The 17,464-nt window shown below is 45.8% G+C and overlaps 1 protein-coding gene across 1 annotated transcript in view; it reads right to left on the minus strand.

Annotated features, from left to right (window-relative positions):
* Nucleotides 1-15,859, minus strand: part of ippk (inositol 1,3,4,5,6-pentakisphosphate 2-kinase) — a 105,460-nt gene extending 89,601 nt beyond the window's left edge. Inside the window, exon 1 of the mRNA XM_072472640.1 lies at nucleotides 15,627-15,859. Coding sequence (XP_072328741.1) covers nucleotides 15,627-15,707 — 81 coding nt within the window. The 5' untranslated portion in view covers nucleotides 15,708-15,859. The remainder of the gene's footprint in view (nucleotides 1-15,626) is intronic.
* Between the last annotated feature and the right edge of the window lie 1,605 nt (nucleotides 15,860-17,464).

Here is a 17,464-nt window from a genome sequence, read left to right on the forward strand (position 1 = left end):
AAGTACAAATAGTTGCTGTATAAGGCGCCGGTAGCGAGTTTGTGGACGAACCAAGTGAGTTTGGGGTGCTTGTGGCTTCACTGTGGGATGAGGCAGGAGTTCCCGCTCCCCCCCAATGCCTTTTGCGATAGAACCGTTGGCAGTAGCACTTAGGATGTCTAACGATTGTGCGGGGGAGGGCACAGAACATAGGGTTTCGCTGTATGCAGCTGACTGGTTATTATACATTTTAGGAGCGGTTGGGCAGAATTGGGGGGGGGGGGGGGGGGGGGGGGTGGAATCATGGTGATATTCAGGGAAATTGGCCGGTTTTGGGGATATTTTGATTTGATTTATTGTCACGTGTACCGAGGTACAGTGAAAAACACTGTTCTGCACACAGTCCAGATGGATCAGGACATACATAAATACACAATGTAAATACATAGACACAGGCACCTGGTGAAGTACAGGGAGTGTAGTACTACTCAGGAGAGAAGGTGTGTGAAAAAATCGGTTCAGTCCTTAAGAGGGTCATTCAGGAATCTGGTAACAGCAGGGAAGATGATGTTTTTGAACCTAATCGTCCACGTTCTCAGACTTTTTATCTCCTGCCCGATAGAAGAGATTGGACGAGAGAATAACCCGGGTGGGAGGGATCTTTGATTATACTGCTTGCTTTCCCAAGGCAGCGGGAGGTGTAGACAGAGTTAATGGATGGGAGGCAGGCTCGTGTGATGGACTGGGCTGTAGTTTCTTACGGTCTTGGAGCGAGCAGTTGCCGTACCATGTTGTGATGCAGCCAGATAGGATGCTTTCTATGGTACATCTGTAAAAATTGGTGTCAATATGGACATGCCGAATTTCTTTAGTTTCCTGAGTAAGTACAGCCGTTTGTTGTGCTTTCTTGATTGTAGCATCGATGTGGATGGACCAGGACAGATTGTTGATGATGCGCACATCTAGGAATGTGAAGCTGTCAACCATCTCCACTTCGGCACCATTGATGCAGACAGGAGTGTGTCTGATTATTCACTTCTTGAAGTCAATCAACAGCCCCTTAGTTTTGCTGATGTTGAGGGAGATTGTTGTTGTTACACCACACTACTAGGCTAACCCATTAACACTGCAATGAAGATACTGTGAAAAGCCCCTTGTCGCCACATTCTGGCACCTGTTCGGGTATAGAGAGAGAACTCAGAATGTCCAAATTACCTAGAACACATCTTTCGGGACTTGTGGGAGGAAACCGGAGCACCTGAAGGAAACCCAAGCAGACACAGGGAGAACGTGCAGACTCCGCACAGATAGTGACCCAAGCCGGGAATCGAACCTGGGACCCTGGCGCTGTGAAGCGACAGTGCTAACCACTGTGCTACCGTGCCACCCATGGGAACGAGTGAGGTGTTCCCGATCAATGCCAGGAGGCAGGAAAGGAGGTATGGGGAGTTATCGTTCAGGGAGGTGGGACAAGCTTTAGATACCTTGGTATCCAGGTGGCACGGAGCTGGACCCAGCTACATAGATTGAACTTGGCTCAATTGGTGGAGGGGATGAAGGCGAATTTTAAGAGGTGGGATGTTTTGCTGCTGTCGCTGGCTGGGCAGGTGCAGACAGTGAAAATGACGGTGCTTCCTAGGTTTCTGTGTTTCAGCAGGTTCTTTGAGGGGATGGAAGGTAGGTGTGGGTGGTGCACGGAGGGCCCGCAAGACATGCTCTTGTTCTGGGTGCGTCCAAAACCGAGGGGGGTTCTGGCATGGATTCTCAGATGTTATGTCCGAGGTTATGTTATGGGCAGCACAAGTGGATAGCACTGTGGCTTCACAGGGCCATGGTCCCAGGTTCGATTCCCCGCTGGGTCACTGTCTGTGTGGAGTTTGCACGTTCTCCCCATGTCTGCGTGGGTTTCCTCCGGGTGCTCCGGTTTTCTACCACAGTCCAAAGACTGCAGGTTAGGTGGATTAGACATAGAATTTACAGTGCAGAAGGAGGCCATTCAGCGCATCGAGTCTACACCAGGCCTTGGAAAGAGCACGCCAGTTAATGGCCATGATAAATTGCCCTTAGTGTCCAAAAAGGATAGGAGGGGTTATTGGGTTGCAGGGGCAGGGTGGAAGTGAGGGCTTTAGTGGGTCGGTGCAGACTCGATGGGCCGAATGGCCTCCTTCTGCACTGTACGTTCTATGTTCATGTTTTAAGTTCAGGACGTGGGGGTGGCTCCATCCAGAGGTGGCGATATTTGGGGCGTCGGAAGGCCTGGGAGTCGGTGGGGTGTGGGGGTGGCTGTATTGGATTTTACTGTGTTGCGGGGTATAGATGAGCAACCTGGCAGAATTCCTGAGGCCGGAGAAGATCAGGTCCACTCTGTGGTCCACTCTGTGGGGGATGGTAGAAGAGATCATCCGGAGGTGGAAACCGTTCAATGATATCTTCAAGGATTGATGGGTCTCGGGGGGGGGGGGGGGGGGGGGATAAAATGGGTGCGGCAGGAGGTGGCGAAGTCAGGTGTTTTGTGATTGTTTATTGCGTTGATGTGTTGTTCTTCTGATATTTAGTATATTTATGTTTTTTTTTAAATATATTTATTAAAGTTTTTTAACACAATTTTTCTCCCTTACAAACAATAACCCCCCCACCCCCCGTAACAAAACAAAACAAGAAATCGCGCAGAGCAAGATATATACATGGCAAAATGATATATTTACACAGCTTTGTTAGTATATTTATGTTAAAAAGTTTTGAATAAAAATATTTTTTAAAAGATGCAAGGGGGATTTGGGGGAAGTTAACTCAGCCAAAGTGCTGCGTCTCACGCCCCAAGTTAAAAGTAAACACGCCAAGACACAAATCAGTCATCAGCAAGCAGTTCTGGCTGTTATCTCCAAAACCAGGACCGTTAAAAGCACTCCTCCCTTTTTTCCTCTCCTGTGTAATCAGGTGGGAGGTTAGCCACAACTTCTGCACCGTCATGATCCATGACCCATGATTGGGGCAGCACGGTAGCATTGTGGATAGCACAATTGCTTCACAGCTCCAGGGTCCCAGGTTCGACTCCGGCTTGGGTCACTGTCTGTGCGGAGTCTGCACGTCCTCCCAGTGTGTGCGTGGGTTTCCTCCGGGTGCTCCAGTTTCCTCCCACAGTCCAAAGATGTGCAGGTTAGGCGGATTGGCCATGATAAATTGCCCTTAGTGTCCAAAATTGGCCTTAGTGTTGGGTGAGGTTACTGGGTTATGGGGATAGGGTGGAGGTGTTGACCTTGAGTAGGGTGCTCTTTCCAAGAGCCGGTGCAGACTCAATGGGCCGAATGGCCTCCTTCTGCACTGTAAATTCTATGACCCTTATTCCGAGTTTGTTTGCCCAATTAGAACATAGAACATATCTGCACCGACCCACTTAAGCCCTCACTTCCACCCTATCCCCGTAACCAATAACCCCTCCCAACCTTTCTGGACACTAAGGGTAATTTAGCATGGCCAATCCAGAGGAAACTCATGCAGACACGGGGAGAACGTGCAGACTCCGCACAGACAGTGACCCAGCGGGGAATCGAACCTGGGACCCTGCCGCTGTGAAGCCACAGTGCTAGTTGAAGGAATACCGTACATTCAACACTTTTCAAAATAAATTTAGAGTACCCAATTAGTTTTTACCAATTAAGGGGCAATTTTAGAGTGGCCAATTCTCCTATCCTGCACATTTTTTCAGGTTGTGGGGATGAGACCCATGCAGAATGTGCGAACTCCACACGGACAGTGACCCGGGGCCGGGATTGAGCCCGGGTCCTTGGTGCCGTGAAGCAGCAGTGCCACCCCAACCATACATTCAAGTCAAGTCATTGTTGAAGCAGGGTGTTGTGCGCAAGCATTATAGATTCAAAGAATGTGTTGGGTAAGGGAACTAAAATTCATTTAATTCAAATTGCTGTGAATTTTTGTTTAAAAGAATTTCAAACCATTCTAGAATTTAAACGGGTTGTGCTGGAGTTTGAGATAAGGCAATACAAATTTCAAATTGCGACAGTCTGTCTGTTCCAAAACAAAGATAACAAATTTAGCAGCAATCAATTTGAACTTTCCAAAACATTGAGCTATAAAAAAAAATGTTCAGAATCACTTAACAACCCGTTTCACAAAATATCTTTTATACCTTTGGTTAAGCAGCAAATATTGGAAATTGAAAGTGAAAATGTGATTACTGCAGGTGCCTAAATTTGTACTAAGAGATTGTGAGTTTGCAGTGTTCTGTCTTTAAGGTCCTATAGTGACAAGAGAATTGACTGTTTGAAGTTTACAGCTGTGTGAATGTGTGTTGCTTTTGTCTTAACCAAAGGGGTGGCTTCACTGGACCACACAGAATGGGGTGAGGAACAAGAACGGGCATTACCACGTTTGGGACAGGCATTTCATTAGCAAAACTCGCCAGCAAGGCTATTTGGTTCAATGAAGAATGTAAAGGGATCAGTGGAGAAGTAATAGGGAACGTAGTAGCATGGGCAGCACAGTAACGCAGTACTTATCACTGCTGCCTCACGGCACCAAGGACCGGAGTTCAATCCCGTCCCCGGGTCACTATCCGTGTGAAGTTTGCACATTCTCCCCGTGCCTGCGTGGGTCTCACCCCCACAATCCAAAGATGCACAGGCTAAGTCGATTGGCTATGCTAAATTGCTTATTGGGGAAGAAAAAGAACTGGGTACTTTAAATGTTTAAAAAAGAGATGGTCCTGGGACCTGAAGAGCCTGTGATGAGGGCCTTTGAGGTAGAAAACATTGGGATCATTCAGCATGTGTGGAGGGACACAAAAGTAGAACAGAACAAAATATTGGTAGAAGCTAGGCTGGACAAATGGCAGCAAAATTATAGTTTGTCCATATTGAATATACCCCTCAATCAAGCCAAGTATGGATTCAAGACAAATGAGAATGTAACTTGTACCTGAGACGTTAGAACCCTAGAAGCAGAGAACACAAGATTTGCACATGTGGGTGAAGAATAATACTGTGTTACAACCTCACTGTTAAGATATTGGCATGGGACCAGAATGTGCGGCATGGTAGCACAGTGGTTTGTAATGTTGCTTCACAGCTCCAGGGTCCCAGGTTCAATTCCCAGCTTGGGTCACTGTCAGTTCGCCCCGTGTTTGCGTGGGTTTCCTCCGGGTGCTCTGGTTTCCTCCCACAGTCCAAAGATGTGCAGGTTAGGTGGATTGCCCTTAGTGTCCAAAAGTGCCATGCTAAATTGCCCTTAGTGTCCAAAAGGTTTAACTGGGGTTACTGGGTTGAAGGGATAGGGTGGAGGTGTGGGTTTAAGTGGGGTCCTCGTTACAAGGGCCGGTGCACACTTGATGGGCCGAATAGCCTCCTTCTGCACTGTAAATTCTATTCAGAATGAATTTTGTGGGGACAGACAGAACGATGGCTGACAACTGGATATTTTGCTGTTAATACGTTATCCACATTGAGAACAAGGCTCTCTCAAGGTCAAATGAAGCCTATATGCACCACCCTTCGGCCCTCCAAGCCAGCGCCGATCACATGTCCGATCTAGACCAACCGTCTGTATCCTTCTATACCCCGTCTGAAAGAACAAAGAACAATACAGCACAGGAACAGGTCCTTAACAACAATGGGAATCAGGGGGGTAATTCCATTGGCTGGAGTCACACCTAGCACAAAGGAAGATGGTTGTAGGTGTTTACGATCAATCATTTCAGTTCCAGGATGTCGCCGAAGCAGTTATTCAGGGCAAGCATCTTCAGCTGCATCAATACTTCTCCCATCACAAGGTCAGAAGTGGGGGTGTTTGCTGACAATTTCACACTGTTCAGCAATATTTTCAATTTCTCAGATACTGAAGCAGTCTGTGCCCATGTGCAGCACGACCTGGGCAATATTCAGACTAGGACTGATAAGTAGCAATTAACATTCATGCCACACAAGTGTCAGGTAATGTCCACTTCCAATTTGATAATTTAACCATCTCCTCTTCAAATTTAATGGCATTACCATCATCAAATCCTCACTTGCCCGGGGGTTACCACTGACCAGAAACTGAACTGGGCTAGCCATAAGAATACTGTAGCTATAGGAGCAGGTCAGAGGCTGGAAATTCTGCAGTGAGTAACTCACTCTCCTGACTCCCCAAAGTCTGTCCACCATCTACAAGACACAAGTCAAGAGTGTGATGGAATACTCTCCACTTCCTTGGTGCAGCTCCAGCAACACAAGACGCTGGGCACCATGCTTGGCTAAGCAGCAGCTTGACATGCATCCTATCTACCTCATCAACATTCACTCCCTCCACCACTGATGCACTGTGCACCATCTACAAGGTGCACCATAACAACTAATCAAGGTTCCTTCAACAGCACCTTCCAAACCCTCACCTTGATCACTTAGAAGGACAAGGGCGGCACATGCATGGAAACACCACTAGCCGCAGGTACCCCATCATGCCATGCACTATCCTGTGCACAGTAAAAATTACTTGAAACTGATGTGTGTCATCCACGGTTCAAGTAAGTAAAAATAATTAGGAAAAGTTGAACTTTAATTCTACAACAAATCCTGTATTTATAATCTACCAATTATAATTATGCTATCAGGTGCAGAAACCATTTCCATATATAGATAGAATATAGGACTTGAATGATGCACTCTTGACCCATTAGCCAGCTGACACTCGCCATCTACACTCAAATGCAAAAAATGGTTGTGTATTTGGTACTAAAGGAATTATGCCACTGAATCAGAGGTATTTTTGATCTGAAGCATCATCCACAACCACAATTAAGCAGATCTATTCATTTTTTTTTTTTTAATATGCCCTGAACAACTTTTTCTTCCATTTCTTTTATGCACAGACCAGGACAGACTGGTGCCAAAATTCTGACAATTCATTGTGTGACAAAACAATGCAAGGGTTTAAAAGGTTTGTGGATGAGTAACTTCAGAGGTTACTTTTGTTAAATGCCGAACTACAACTAACATACATCTCATTCAATAACATCAAATTGAAGCTTTTAAAAAGATAATGCAGTTACTCCAAAATATCAGAGAATTATTTGTCAGGTTACCCCTGCATTTCCATCTTTATATCCTGAATAAGTTTATGCAAAAAGTCAAGTTACCTGTGTAGTCAAAAGAAATCCATATGGTCAATTATGCCAATTGTTATAAGTTTTATTTTACACGCTATTTAATTCAATTTTAACATTTGCACTTAAAATTCAGATGGGCATGGGTTTAAAAATTCATTCTATGGTTCAGGCACATAATCTAGGCTGATTCTTCAGTGTGATATTGAAAGAGTACTGCACTGTCAGGGATGCAATCCTTCAATTTAGTGGAGTCACTAAACCCAAATACACAACTTGGTCCTCTGGCAGACAAATATGTAATGTCCCATGAACAAGTGGAAGAAAATGTTTCATTTTCTATTAGGATGATGGTTCCCACAAGATGATTTTTGTAATTGATCATGTGGCCAAGCTGCCTGGGAGAGAAAGAATAGAAAAAAGGAACAAGCAAGCTAAAACAGGACTTCCGGTGACGGCCATGGAGTGAGTGGTTACACACAGGGCAGCTCCGGCTCAAAGGCATTGGTTTCAGCTCTTTTTATCTGAAAGTGGGGGAATTTCGACAGGAAAGTATAGCTGGAGGTGTGGGGGACAAGTTCCCCCCATGAGTGGCATGTCTGGTTATCAGACCCAGCAGAAGGTTAAAGACCTGGCCGAGGAACTGGAGGAGATCCGTGGCGCAGCAGCAATTGGAAAGATGGCGGAGGCGGAAGGGTTGTCTCAAGTTGGAAAACCCCAGATGGAGCAATTTATTGGTGAGGAGTTCCGACAGCAGCGAAAGGAAATGCAGGAAGTCGGTCACAGGCCATCGAGGGAGCAGTAGCACACTGAAAGGATTGATGCAGAGAGTTAAGACCTTCCTGGAAGCCTAAGGATCACAGGTCCGGGAGATGGGGAAGGTGATGTCCGATCAGTGGCAAGGTGGTGGCGTTGAAGGCGGAGGTGGACTTCTGGGGGACCATTGCAAGTCGCTAAGAGCAATGGTAGAGGAGCAGCAGAACACACCCAGAAGGCAGAACCTGCGTGTCATTGCCTTGCCAGAGGGTGTGAAAGGCCGAGTGCAGCACGGTAGCACAAGTGGTTAGCACTGTGGTTTCACAGCGCCAGGGTCCCAGGTTCCATTCCCCGCTGGGTCACTGTCTGTGCAGAGTCTGCATGTTCTCCCCGTGTCAGCGTGGGTTTCCTCCGGGTGCTCCAGTTTCCTCCCACAGTCCAAAGACGTGCAAGTTAGGTGGATTGGCCATGATAAATTGGCCTTAGTGACCAAAAAGGTTAGGAGGGGTTATTGGGTTTCAGGGATAGGGTGGAAGTGAGGGCTTAAGTGCGTTGGTGCAGACTCAATGGGCTGAATGGCCTCCTTCTGCACTGTATGTTCTATGCCACGAGTAGTGTCTCAAGGATGCTGGTGGGGCTGATGGCAGCGAGGTTGCTGTACAAGGCCTCAGGGGTGGATAGGTTGCACAGGGAAGCCGCCATGGGTGGTGATCGAGAGGCTCCACGGGTTTCTGGAGAAGATCTTGCGTGGGCCAGGGAGAAACAAAACTGCAAAAGGGAGGGGAACAGGGTTGTACGTCGGTTGTACGTGGCTCCGATGGCGAGTGTATGGGCAAATAAGTTCACGGAGCTTCAGGTTGCACAGGGGAATGGGGCAGGGATGTCCACTGTCGCCGCTGCTGTTCACACTGGCGATAGAGCCCTTGGCGGTGACCCTTAGGGGGTCAGTAGAGTGACAGGAGATTGTGAAGGGATGTAGGGAACACCGGGTGTTGCTGTACGCAGACGGCCTGCTGCTGTTCATGGCGGACCCACTGGAGTGTATGGGGAGAATTATGGACATACTAGAAAGATTTGGGGCCTTCTCAGGCTATAAGCCAAATGTCGGAAAGAGTGAGGTGTTTCCGTGCATGCAGCGGGTCGGGTTGCCAGGGGAGTGGTGATGATGCACACATGGAACCTGACAAAGTCGGTGGAGGAAGCCATTAGGAGATGGGATATGTTACACCTGACAATGGCAGGAAAGGTCCAGGTGGTAAAATGAACGTTTTGCCAAGGTTCCTATTTGTATTCCAGGCCCTCCCGAACTTCATTCCGAAGGCCGTTTTGGATGCAGCGATTTCAGAGTTTATATGAACAGGGAAGATACCTAGGGTGAGGGGGGGGGGGAGAGGGGGGGCCGTTGGTTGGCATTACCAAACTTGTTGTATTACTATTGGATGGCGAATGCAGAGAAGGTGAGGTGGTGGTGGGAAAGAAAGGGGTTAGAGTGGGTTAGGATGGAGGAGGAGACCTATAGGGCGACCAACATGAGGGCCATGGTGACAGCGGTGCTTCCGCTGGCACCAAGGAGGTACATTGTGAGCCCAGTGGTACAGTCCATGGCTAGGGTGTGCAACTAGTTGAGGAGACACTTTAGGATGGAGGTGATGTTGGTGCTAACACCAGTGTGTGGGAACCATGGGTTTAAGCCGGGGGAGACGAATGGCATGGAAAGGAGTTGGCGAAATGAGGGGCTGGTAAGGGCGAGTGATTTATATCTGGAGTAGAGGTTTGCAAGTCTGGAGGAGCTGTGGGAGAGGGTGGAGTTGCTGAAGGGAAGCGAGTTCAGGTGTATGCAAGTGAGGGACTTTGCGCAGAAGGAATGGAGAGGGTTTACCAAGCTTCCAGAGAATACCCAATTGGAACGGTTGCTGCACCCAGATGTGGAAGGTGAGGGTAGGAGAGATATATATATATATATAAATAAATAATACATATACATATATATACACACACACACACACACAGGTAGCTAGGTGAGCAGGAGGGAATGCAGGTGGTCAGGGTTAAGGAGACATAGGAGCTGGGGGGGTGGATGGGAGTGTGGAGTGAGGCGATGCGCTGGGTGAATTCAGCTTCCTCATGGGCGAGGAGGAGTTTGATTCATATTAAGGTGGTGCACTGGGTGCATGTGACTCGGGCGAGGATGAGTGGGTTCTTCCAGGGGGTGGCAGACGATTGCGAGAAGTGTGGGCGAGGACCAGCAAATTATGCGCACATGTTCTGGGGCTGTGAGAAGTTGGAGAGATACGGGGGTGGTTTGGAACGTTATCGAAGATTGTGGGGGTAGAGGCTGGGCTGGACCGTATGGTGGTGATTTTTGTGTCTCGGAAATGCCAGAGTTAATTGTGTGTGTGGGTGGGTGGGGGGGGGGGCGACTTTGTGGCCTTCGCCTCTCTTGTTGCTTGGAAAAGGACTGTGTTGGAATGGCGGTCGACACGCCATCGGAGGTGGCAGCCTGGCTGGGGGACCTGTATGACTTTATCCGGCTTGAAAAGATCGAGTTTGAATTGAGGGGATCAGCGGAGGGCTTTGAGACATGGTGGGGACTGTTCATGATCATGTTTGAAGAATTGTTTGTCGCACAGGGGTGGGTGGGATGAAAAGGGGGGAAACTTGCACAAACTGTGAGGTATGGAGAATGTTCTTTGATTTATTTACTTTTTGTACCTTTGAATATGTTTGGAAAATACTTCTTTTTTTTTTAAATCCCCCTCCTCCTTTTCCTAGTTTCCAGTTCTTCTGAAATGCCATATACCCTTTAATATGCAGGTCCTGGTCTTTGCCGAATTGCAACCACATCTCTGTAATGACTATCGGACCGTACATATTTATTTTTATTGTACTGTAATTTCCGCTTGCAGACGGCAGGATCCTGCATATGAACCTGCAGTAAGCAAATCTTCTGCAAACAGAAAGAATTTGTCCAGGGATTGTACCATTTTCATTTTAAAAAAGCATGTGATGAAATGAGTAATGTGATCTATAAGTTTCAGGGGTGCAATGCCAGCTACATAGGCCGTACATCCCAAACACTGGCAGATCATATCAAGCAGCATCCCTTTGGCGGTTTGCAATGAGCAGAATACACAGACTATACTAAACCAATTCATGCTTACAAAACTCAATGGCTAACACTAGATACAATTTCATAATTGGACAATGAGACAGTCTTGAGTATGCTAAGAATTACACGAACAACCAATTTAAGATCATCAGATGGGTTTGCAATACATAGGTTTGCTGGGAGGTACGTACATCAGACGCGAGGACCTCTGCAGGCAAAAGGAACATGCCCAGGCATTGCACCTTTTTTGAATTCAGCAAAAAGTATAGAACATAGAACAGTACAGCACAGAACAGGCCCTTCGGCCCTTGATGTTGTGCCGAGCTTTGTTCGAAACCAAGATAAAGCTATCCCACTCCCTGTCATTCTGGTGTGCTCCATGTGCCTATCCATTAACCGCTTGAAAGTTCCTAAAGTGTCCGACTCCACTATCACAACAAGCAGTCCATTCCACACCCTAACCACTCTCTGAGTAAAGAACCTACCTTAGACATCCCTCCTATATCTCCCACCCTGAACCTTATAGTTATGCTCCCTTGTAACAGCTACATCCACCCGAGGAAATAGTCTCTGAACGTCCACTCTATATTTTCCACACAGGCTTAGACTGTTCCCAGCCTTCTAGCCCTGACAAAAGCCTCCTTTTTCTTTTTGACGAGGCCTACAATATCTCTCGTTATCCAAGGTTCCCGAAATTTGCCGTATTTATCCTTCTTCCGCACAGGAACATGCCGGTCCTGAATTCCTTTCAACTGACATTTGAAAGCCTCCCACATGTCAGATGTTGATTTACCCTCAAACATCCGGCCCCAATCTAAGTTGTTCAGTTCCTGCTGAATATTGTTATAATTAGCCATCCCCCAATTTAGCACATTCACCCTCAGACCACTCTTATCCTTGTTATATGGGGCAATAGTCCCTGGTGCATTCTCCAAGGCAACATGTCGACCAGACAAACCAATCAGCACCCTTTTCCCATACAATATATAGTTGTTGCTCCCTTTTAAAATTTGGCACTCTTGCATCTGTCCTGATGAGTGCAAGATGAAAAGCTTTGATAGCTGCACCTTTTTATAGTAAGTCATTTTCTGCCCTACCGAGCCAGTATATGTAGTTTAATTCAGTAAAACGTGAAGTAGTATATTTTCTACCAAAAAAAACATTGTTGATGAAGATTTTAAATATATCCAGGAGCAGCAGGACCTTGATGCGCACTCTAGTGGAACAGGATAAAGTGAAAGTTACTCTAAAAACACGGAGGAATCCACTAGGTTAATAAAGTACAAATTAGGAAAAAGCATGGAAATTTCCAGGACATGATAGTTTATACCCAAGGGTATCGAAAGGGAAAGAAATTACAGATCCTGCAGTCCTCCAAACTCTCACAATTCAGGAATTAATCATTTTCCAATCAAAGAGACAATATCAGCCGTTGCTTAAAGGATACAAGAGATAGACGAATGGGCCTATAATTTCCTCAATTAATGTCCACTCTGAAAATATTACTCAAATCTATTATTTTGGACAGAGTGGCCTAGCACTTCGGCAAATATAAAATAAATGATCTCATAAAATTAAACTAGGTTCATAACTGAAGAGGTAGAAGTATCTACAGATACTCTTTATACGAACTTCCAGAATACATTGCACTTCCACAAGAGGCTATTAACAAAAATAAGAATGCATGAAATGGAAGCGAATCTATTGACACAAGGAAAGGGATAATGGCTGCTTACTCATTTGGCAGGCTGCAAGGAGTGGTGTTGAACAATTTTATAATTGTATAAATTACTGAAGGATAAAGCACTAGATAGCAAATTTTGCTGATGCCACTAAGTTAGGGGGCACAGTGAATAGTACCAATGGAAGTAGAAAGTTATGAAGGACATCAACAAATCAAGGTGAGGGGAACTATGGCAGTTTGAGTTCAAAGTAAAGAAAATGTGAGGTCATTCACTTTGGAGCGAAGATAGAAGGATCAGGCTATTTTTCAAATCAAGAGAGTGAGAACCGTACAGTAGGAAAGAGATTTAGTGATTCTCTACGTGGTCATTCATATATAAGGATATAGTTATCAGAATTGAGCCTGATCCTGTCCTCACCTTATATTAACAGGATCATAGGATTGTCATCGCCCAAATACCATAGGCAACCATGGTTTCCAAACATTCTGATCATAGTAACAGTGGATGCCCTCGGTGTTGGAATTCTGGCTAAGCCAGTCTTTAATTTAATCGAGCTGCTTCCTTCGCCATTGGTTTCTTTCTCTTCGCCCATCAATCTATCCAATGGTGATCAAGCACTTCAACCCTTCAGCAAGGGCAACATGTCCGGAAAAACTCAATTTGGCATTTTTTTGATATTACTTAAGAGTTCTCTTGTTCTTCAAGACCAATTCAGTATTACTTTTTTAGCTTAATTTCTGCCCAACTTACCCTCAAGATCCTTCTTAAGTGCCATGTTTCAAAGTTGTTGATTTTCTTTTCTTCCTCTTTCCCAATTGCGCCAAGGTTCACATCTCTAGTTCATTACTAACCAGACATAACACTTTAATACAGAGATTCTCATTTCAAGGCTAAAGCTGACGTTTCTTACACTTGCTTAATTTAGTAAAAAGACATTTGAATTGTCCAATCCTTTTTCAGATTTCGATACAGGTATTACTTTTGATATTGGATATTATTGTGCTTCCTAGATAGAGTGATTGATTTGTTCTAACTTGAATTTGTATGCAGGAGTATCCTTTTTCTTTGTTATTACCATCGTGTATGTTTTCTATACCCACCACTTTCCTTTAGGATTGTACCAGTTAACAGGATCATAGGAGACTACTCAAAATTAGAAAATCTAATCAATATTTTCCCTTCCAATTCCAGAATACCAAGGATCAGGAAAGCCCAACATTTTGATTACAGGATTCCTACTGGCCCCCAGTTTTGAGAAGATTTACAAAGATACTTGGTAGTTCCCTGAAAATACACAGCACATTTGATGGCAAAGAACACACACACAGAAAAGCAAGTTAGGACAAATCAATTTCAATTGTACACAAGTAACTCATCAATGGCCCTTGCATAGGGAGACTATTGGGTAAAAATGTTGAGAGCATTAAGACTTTTAAACATTTCATAATTCTCACACCAACCCATCAAACATACGACATGTATTTTCATAGTAGTCACTCCTGTTTTAGAGTGAAAGTTTTCCAAAGCATCTTAAGATGGGGCAATAAGCTCAGTACTGTACACATACCGAACAGACAGTTAAGCAGCATAAGGTGACACCAAATCCTACTTCATTACTTTAGTGTGCTTCATTTTAAAACACGGCAACTTCTACATCGCAAAATTTAAAAACGTTTCCCAATGTTTGATCCACCCACGTCAACACTGACTAAAATAGCACAACAGCACCTATACTTCCTCAGGAAGCTAAGGAAATTCGACATGTCCACATTGACTCTTACCAATTTTTTTACAGATGAAATGAAATGAAAATCACTTGTCACAAGTAAGCTTCAGATGAAGTTACTGTGAAAAGCCCCTAGTCGCCACATTTCGGCACCTGCTCGGGGAGGGTGGTACGGGAATTGAACCGTGTTGCTGGCCTGCCTTGGTCTGTTTTAAAAGCCAGTTCTTTAGTCCTGTGCTAAACCAGTTTCGACCAGATGCATCACAGAAAGCATCCTATCTGGCTGCATCTCAGCCTGGTATGGTAGCTCCTCAGCCCAAGACCGTAAGAAACTACAGAAAGTCGTGAACACAGCCCAGTCTAACAGGCAAACTCGCCTCTAATCCATTGACTCGGTCTACACACCCTCCCAGCCGGGTTATTCTCTCTTCCTACCTCTCCCATTAAGTAGGAGATACAGAAGTCTGAGAACACGCACTAACAGATTCAAAAACAGCTTCTTCCCAACCTTATGGACTGAACTGATCTCTCAACACATCTTCTCTACTGAGTCGTATGCTTCATCCAATGTCTGTGTCTGTGTGTTAATATTGTGTATCTATGGTATGCCATCATATGGAACGATCTGTCTGGACTGCACGCAGAAAAATACTTTTCACTGCACCTCGGTACAGGTGACAATGAACCCAGACCCAAAGCGAGCATACATGAAACCAGCTGAGGAGTAGCATCATTCAGATTACCGTGAACGTTAAGACAGCCGCATAACTCGGTATTTGCTTGGAGCAAGCAGTCAGCAAATAAACATTGCGTTATGCCCGGGGGGTTGGGACACCATTTTCCCCAATGGGAGAGTCAAATTAAACCATTGCGTGTATTAAAGACATACTAATGCATATAATTGTAAATGCTGCCATGTATCATCGCGCACTTTTATTCGGCATGTTTACTCAGCACAGCAAAACCTCATTGATGAGCGAAAATGCATCTGTGTGGAGAGAGAAACGCGGAATGAAAGTTAAAGATTCTCCACACACCCCCCCCCCCCCCCCCCCCCCTCCCCGCGGCTTGTTGACAGCGACTGGAACCTCTTAACTCTGGCGCGGCGAGCTGCATGCGGGGTTGTGCAAGAAGGCGAAATGAAGATTTCCCATTTGCAAGGTGCTTCCTGCCCGCGGCCGCTGTTGGTTGAGTTGCACTCTGCCCGCCCGCCGCCACCGCGGGAGCCGTGTGCTGGAGGCAGCACGAGCTCGCGGCTGCCGTTCATTGACTAACCTGGACGTGGGAAACGACCATGCTCCGGTTGCCTTCGCCGTGGTACTTCCATTCGTTTCCGTCGACTTCCTTCACTTCCATCACCGCCGGCGTCTGCTTTTACTTATAGAACTGCTTCTCCTCCGCTGCCTTTGCTGCTAGTTCCCTCGCCCTCACACAGACTCAAGGCGCCCGATGCCCGATTCCGGTTCTGGTTCTGACAGCCGCCGCGCGCACAGGAAGGAGAAAGCGCACCCAACACCGACTACCGGAAGTTCCCCACACGCCTTCCCCCGACCTTCCATCCCATCGCTGATTGGCTGAGCGGGCATCGAGTGGTTCTCCGATTGGTGGGTCCGTAGCGCGATGACGCATCGCCGTTCTCCCTCCCCCAGGCAGTTCGGTTGAGAGGAAGAGTCCGGTTCTTGTCACCGTTTCTCTCCCCTGAAACCCGCGCGAAATCAATATAAACAGAAAAGGCCGGAAATAGACGCGCTCAGCAGGTCTGCTGAAGGAGTTAATGTTTCAAGTGCTCGGGATCAGCGACCTGAAACTTTGACTCATTTCTCAAGAATCTGAAAATGCATAACACGGGAATGACGCGCAATCTTATTGTTTGGTTACCTATTGTAGCGCACAAATTACTACCACACCTATTTCGGAAAATATGAAGCAGAGTGAATACTTTAGTGATGCCTGAGTCCCAGCACAACGAATAAGTACTTCTTGATGTGTTTCTCCTGAAATTTTAGGGCAGCCTAAAATTGTGTGAAGCAGCCTTGTTTCAAAGTTAATTTCCGGGTCAATTTTATTGTGTCACCTACTCTTAATTTCATTACCAACATACATACTAGTCCTCAGGTGATATGCTAAACATGCCTTCAAGAGAGACATACATTTGGAATTTCTTAGTGAATATAAAATTCAGCTGAGAGAACTGAATAATTCCATTCAGAAATCAGCATATTTGAAAAGTGAAAACATTGATGACTGAAAATTGTTTCTGATTGATGCGTCACTTACCATGTTATCTAACCAGAGGTAGTTCAAAAATCAGAACTTTTTAAAAGTACATCTCAAATTGATTTCCCATCTATGCAAAGTTCATTGCCAGTCAGACTGGAAAAGCCAGAAAGCGGTGTTTCATCGTGATCAGGGCTGGAACTATTGTTCATAATTTCAATGAGCATTTGGACTTAATTGGAAGGAGAATCTTAAAATTTGCAGACAGCAAATTGAGAAAGAATACAAAACGTACAGAAAGACATAAATAAACTTGCAAAATTGGTATGAAATTGGCAATTTAGAGTCATACGGTTTTACAAAATTTTATGTTGGTAAGAGTGAAGTGCTGAAAAAATGAAATGAAAATCGCTTATTGTCACAAATAGGCTTCAAATGAAGTTACTGTGAATAGCCCCTAGTCGCCGCATTCCGGCACCTGTTCGGGGAGGCTGTTATAAAGAATACTGCTTCAAAAATAAGTCTCAGTGGGTAGAAGTCCAAAGGAATCTATGGGTACACATTCACAAATCACTATAAAAAAAACAAGCACTGCATCATTTCTGGAAGGATAGGCTTGAAAGCAGATAGGTTTAGTTGAATTTGAATGGAGAATTCCACACCATGGGCGCGATTCTCCGCTCCCGCGCCGGTTGGGAGAATCGCCCGGCACGCCATTTTTCCCCGCGACGCCGGTCTGGCACCCTCCCGCGATTCACCCAAGCAGCGAGAACGGCCCCGTCGAGTTCTGCGCGGCGCAGGCCGGAGAATCGCCCGGGACACCCAAAATGGCGATTCTCCGCTACACCCGCTATTCTGCGGCCCGGATGGGCCGGGCGGCCTACCCAAAATGACGG

This window comes from Scyliorhinus torazame, chromosome 13 (genome assembly GCF_047496885.1).
Source record: "Scyliorhinus torazame isolate Kashiwa2021f chromosome 13, sScyTor2.1, whole genome shotgun sequence".
Taxonomy (NCBI): Eukaryota; Metazoa; Chordata; class Chondrichthyes; order Carcharhiniformes; family Scyliorhinidae; genus Scyliorhinus; species Scyliorhinus torazame.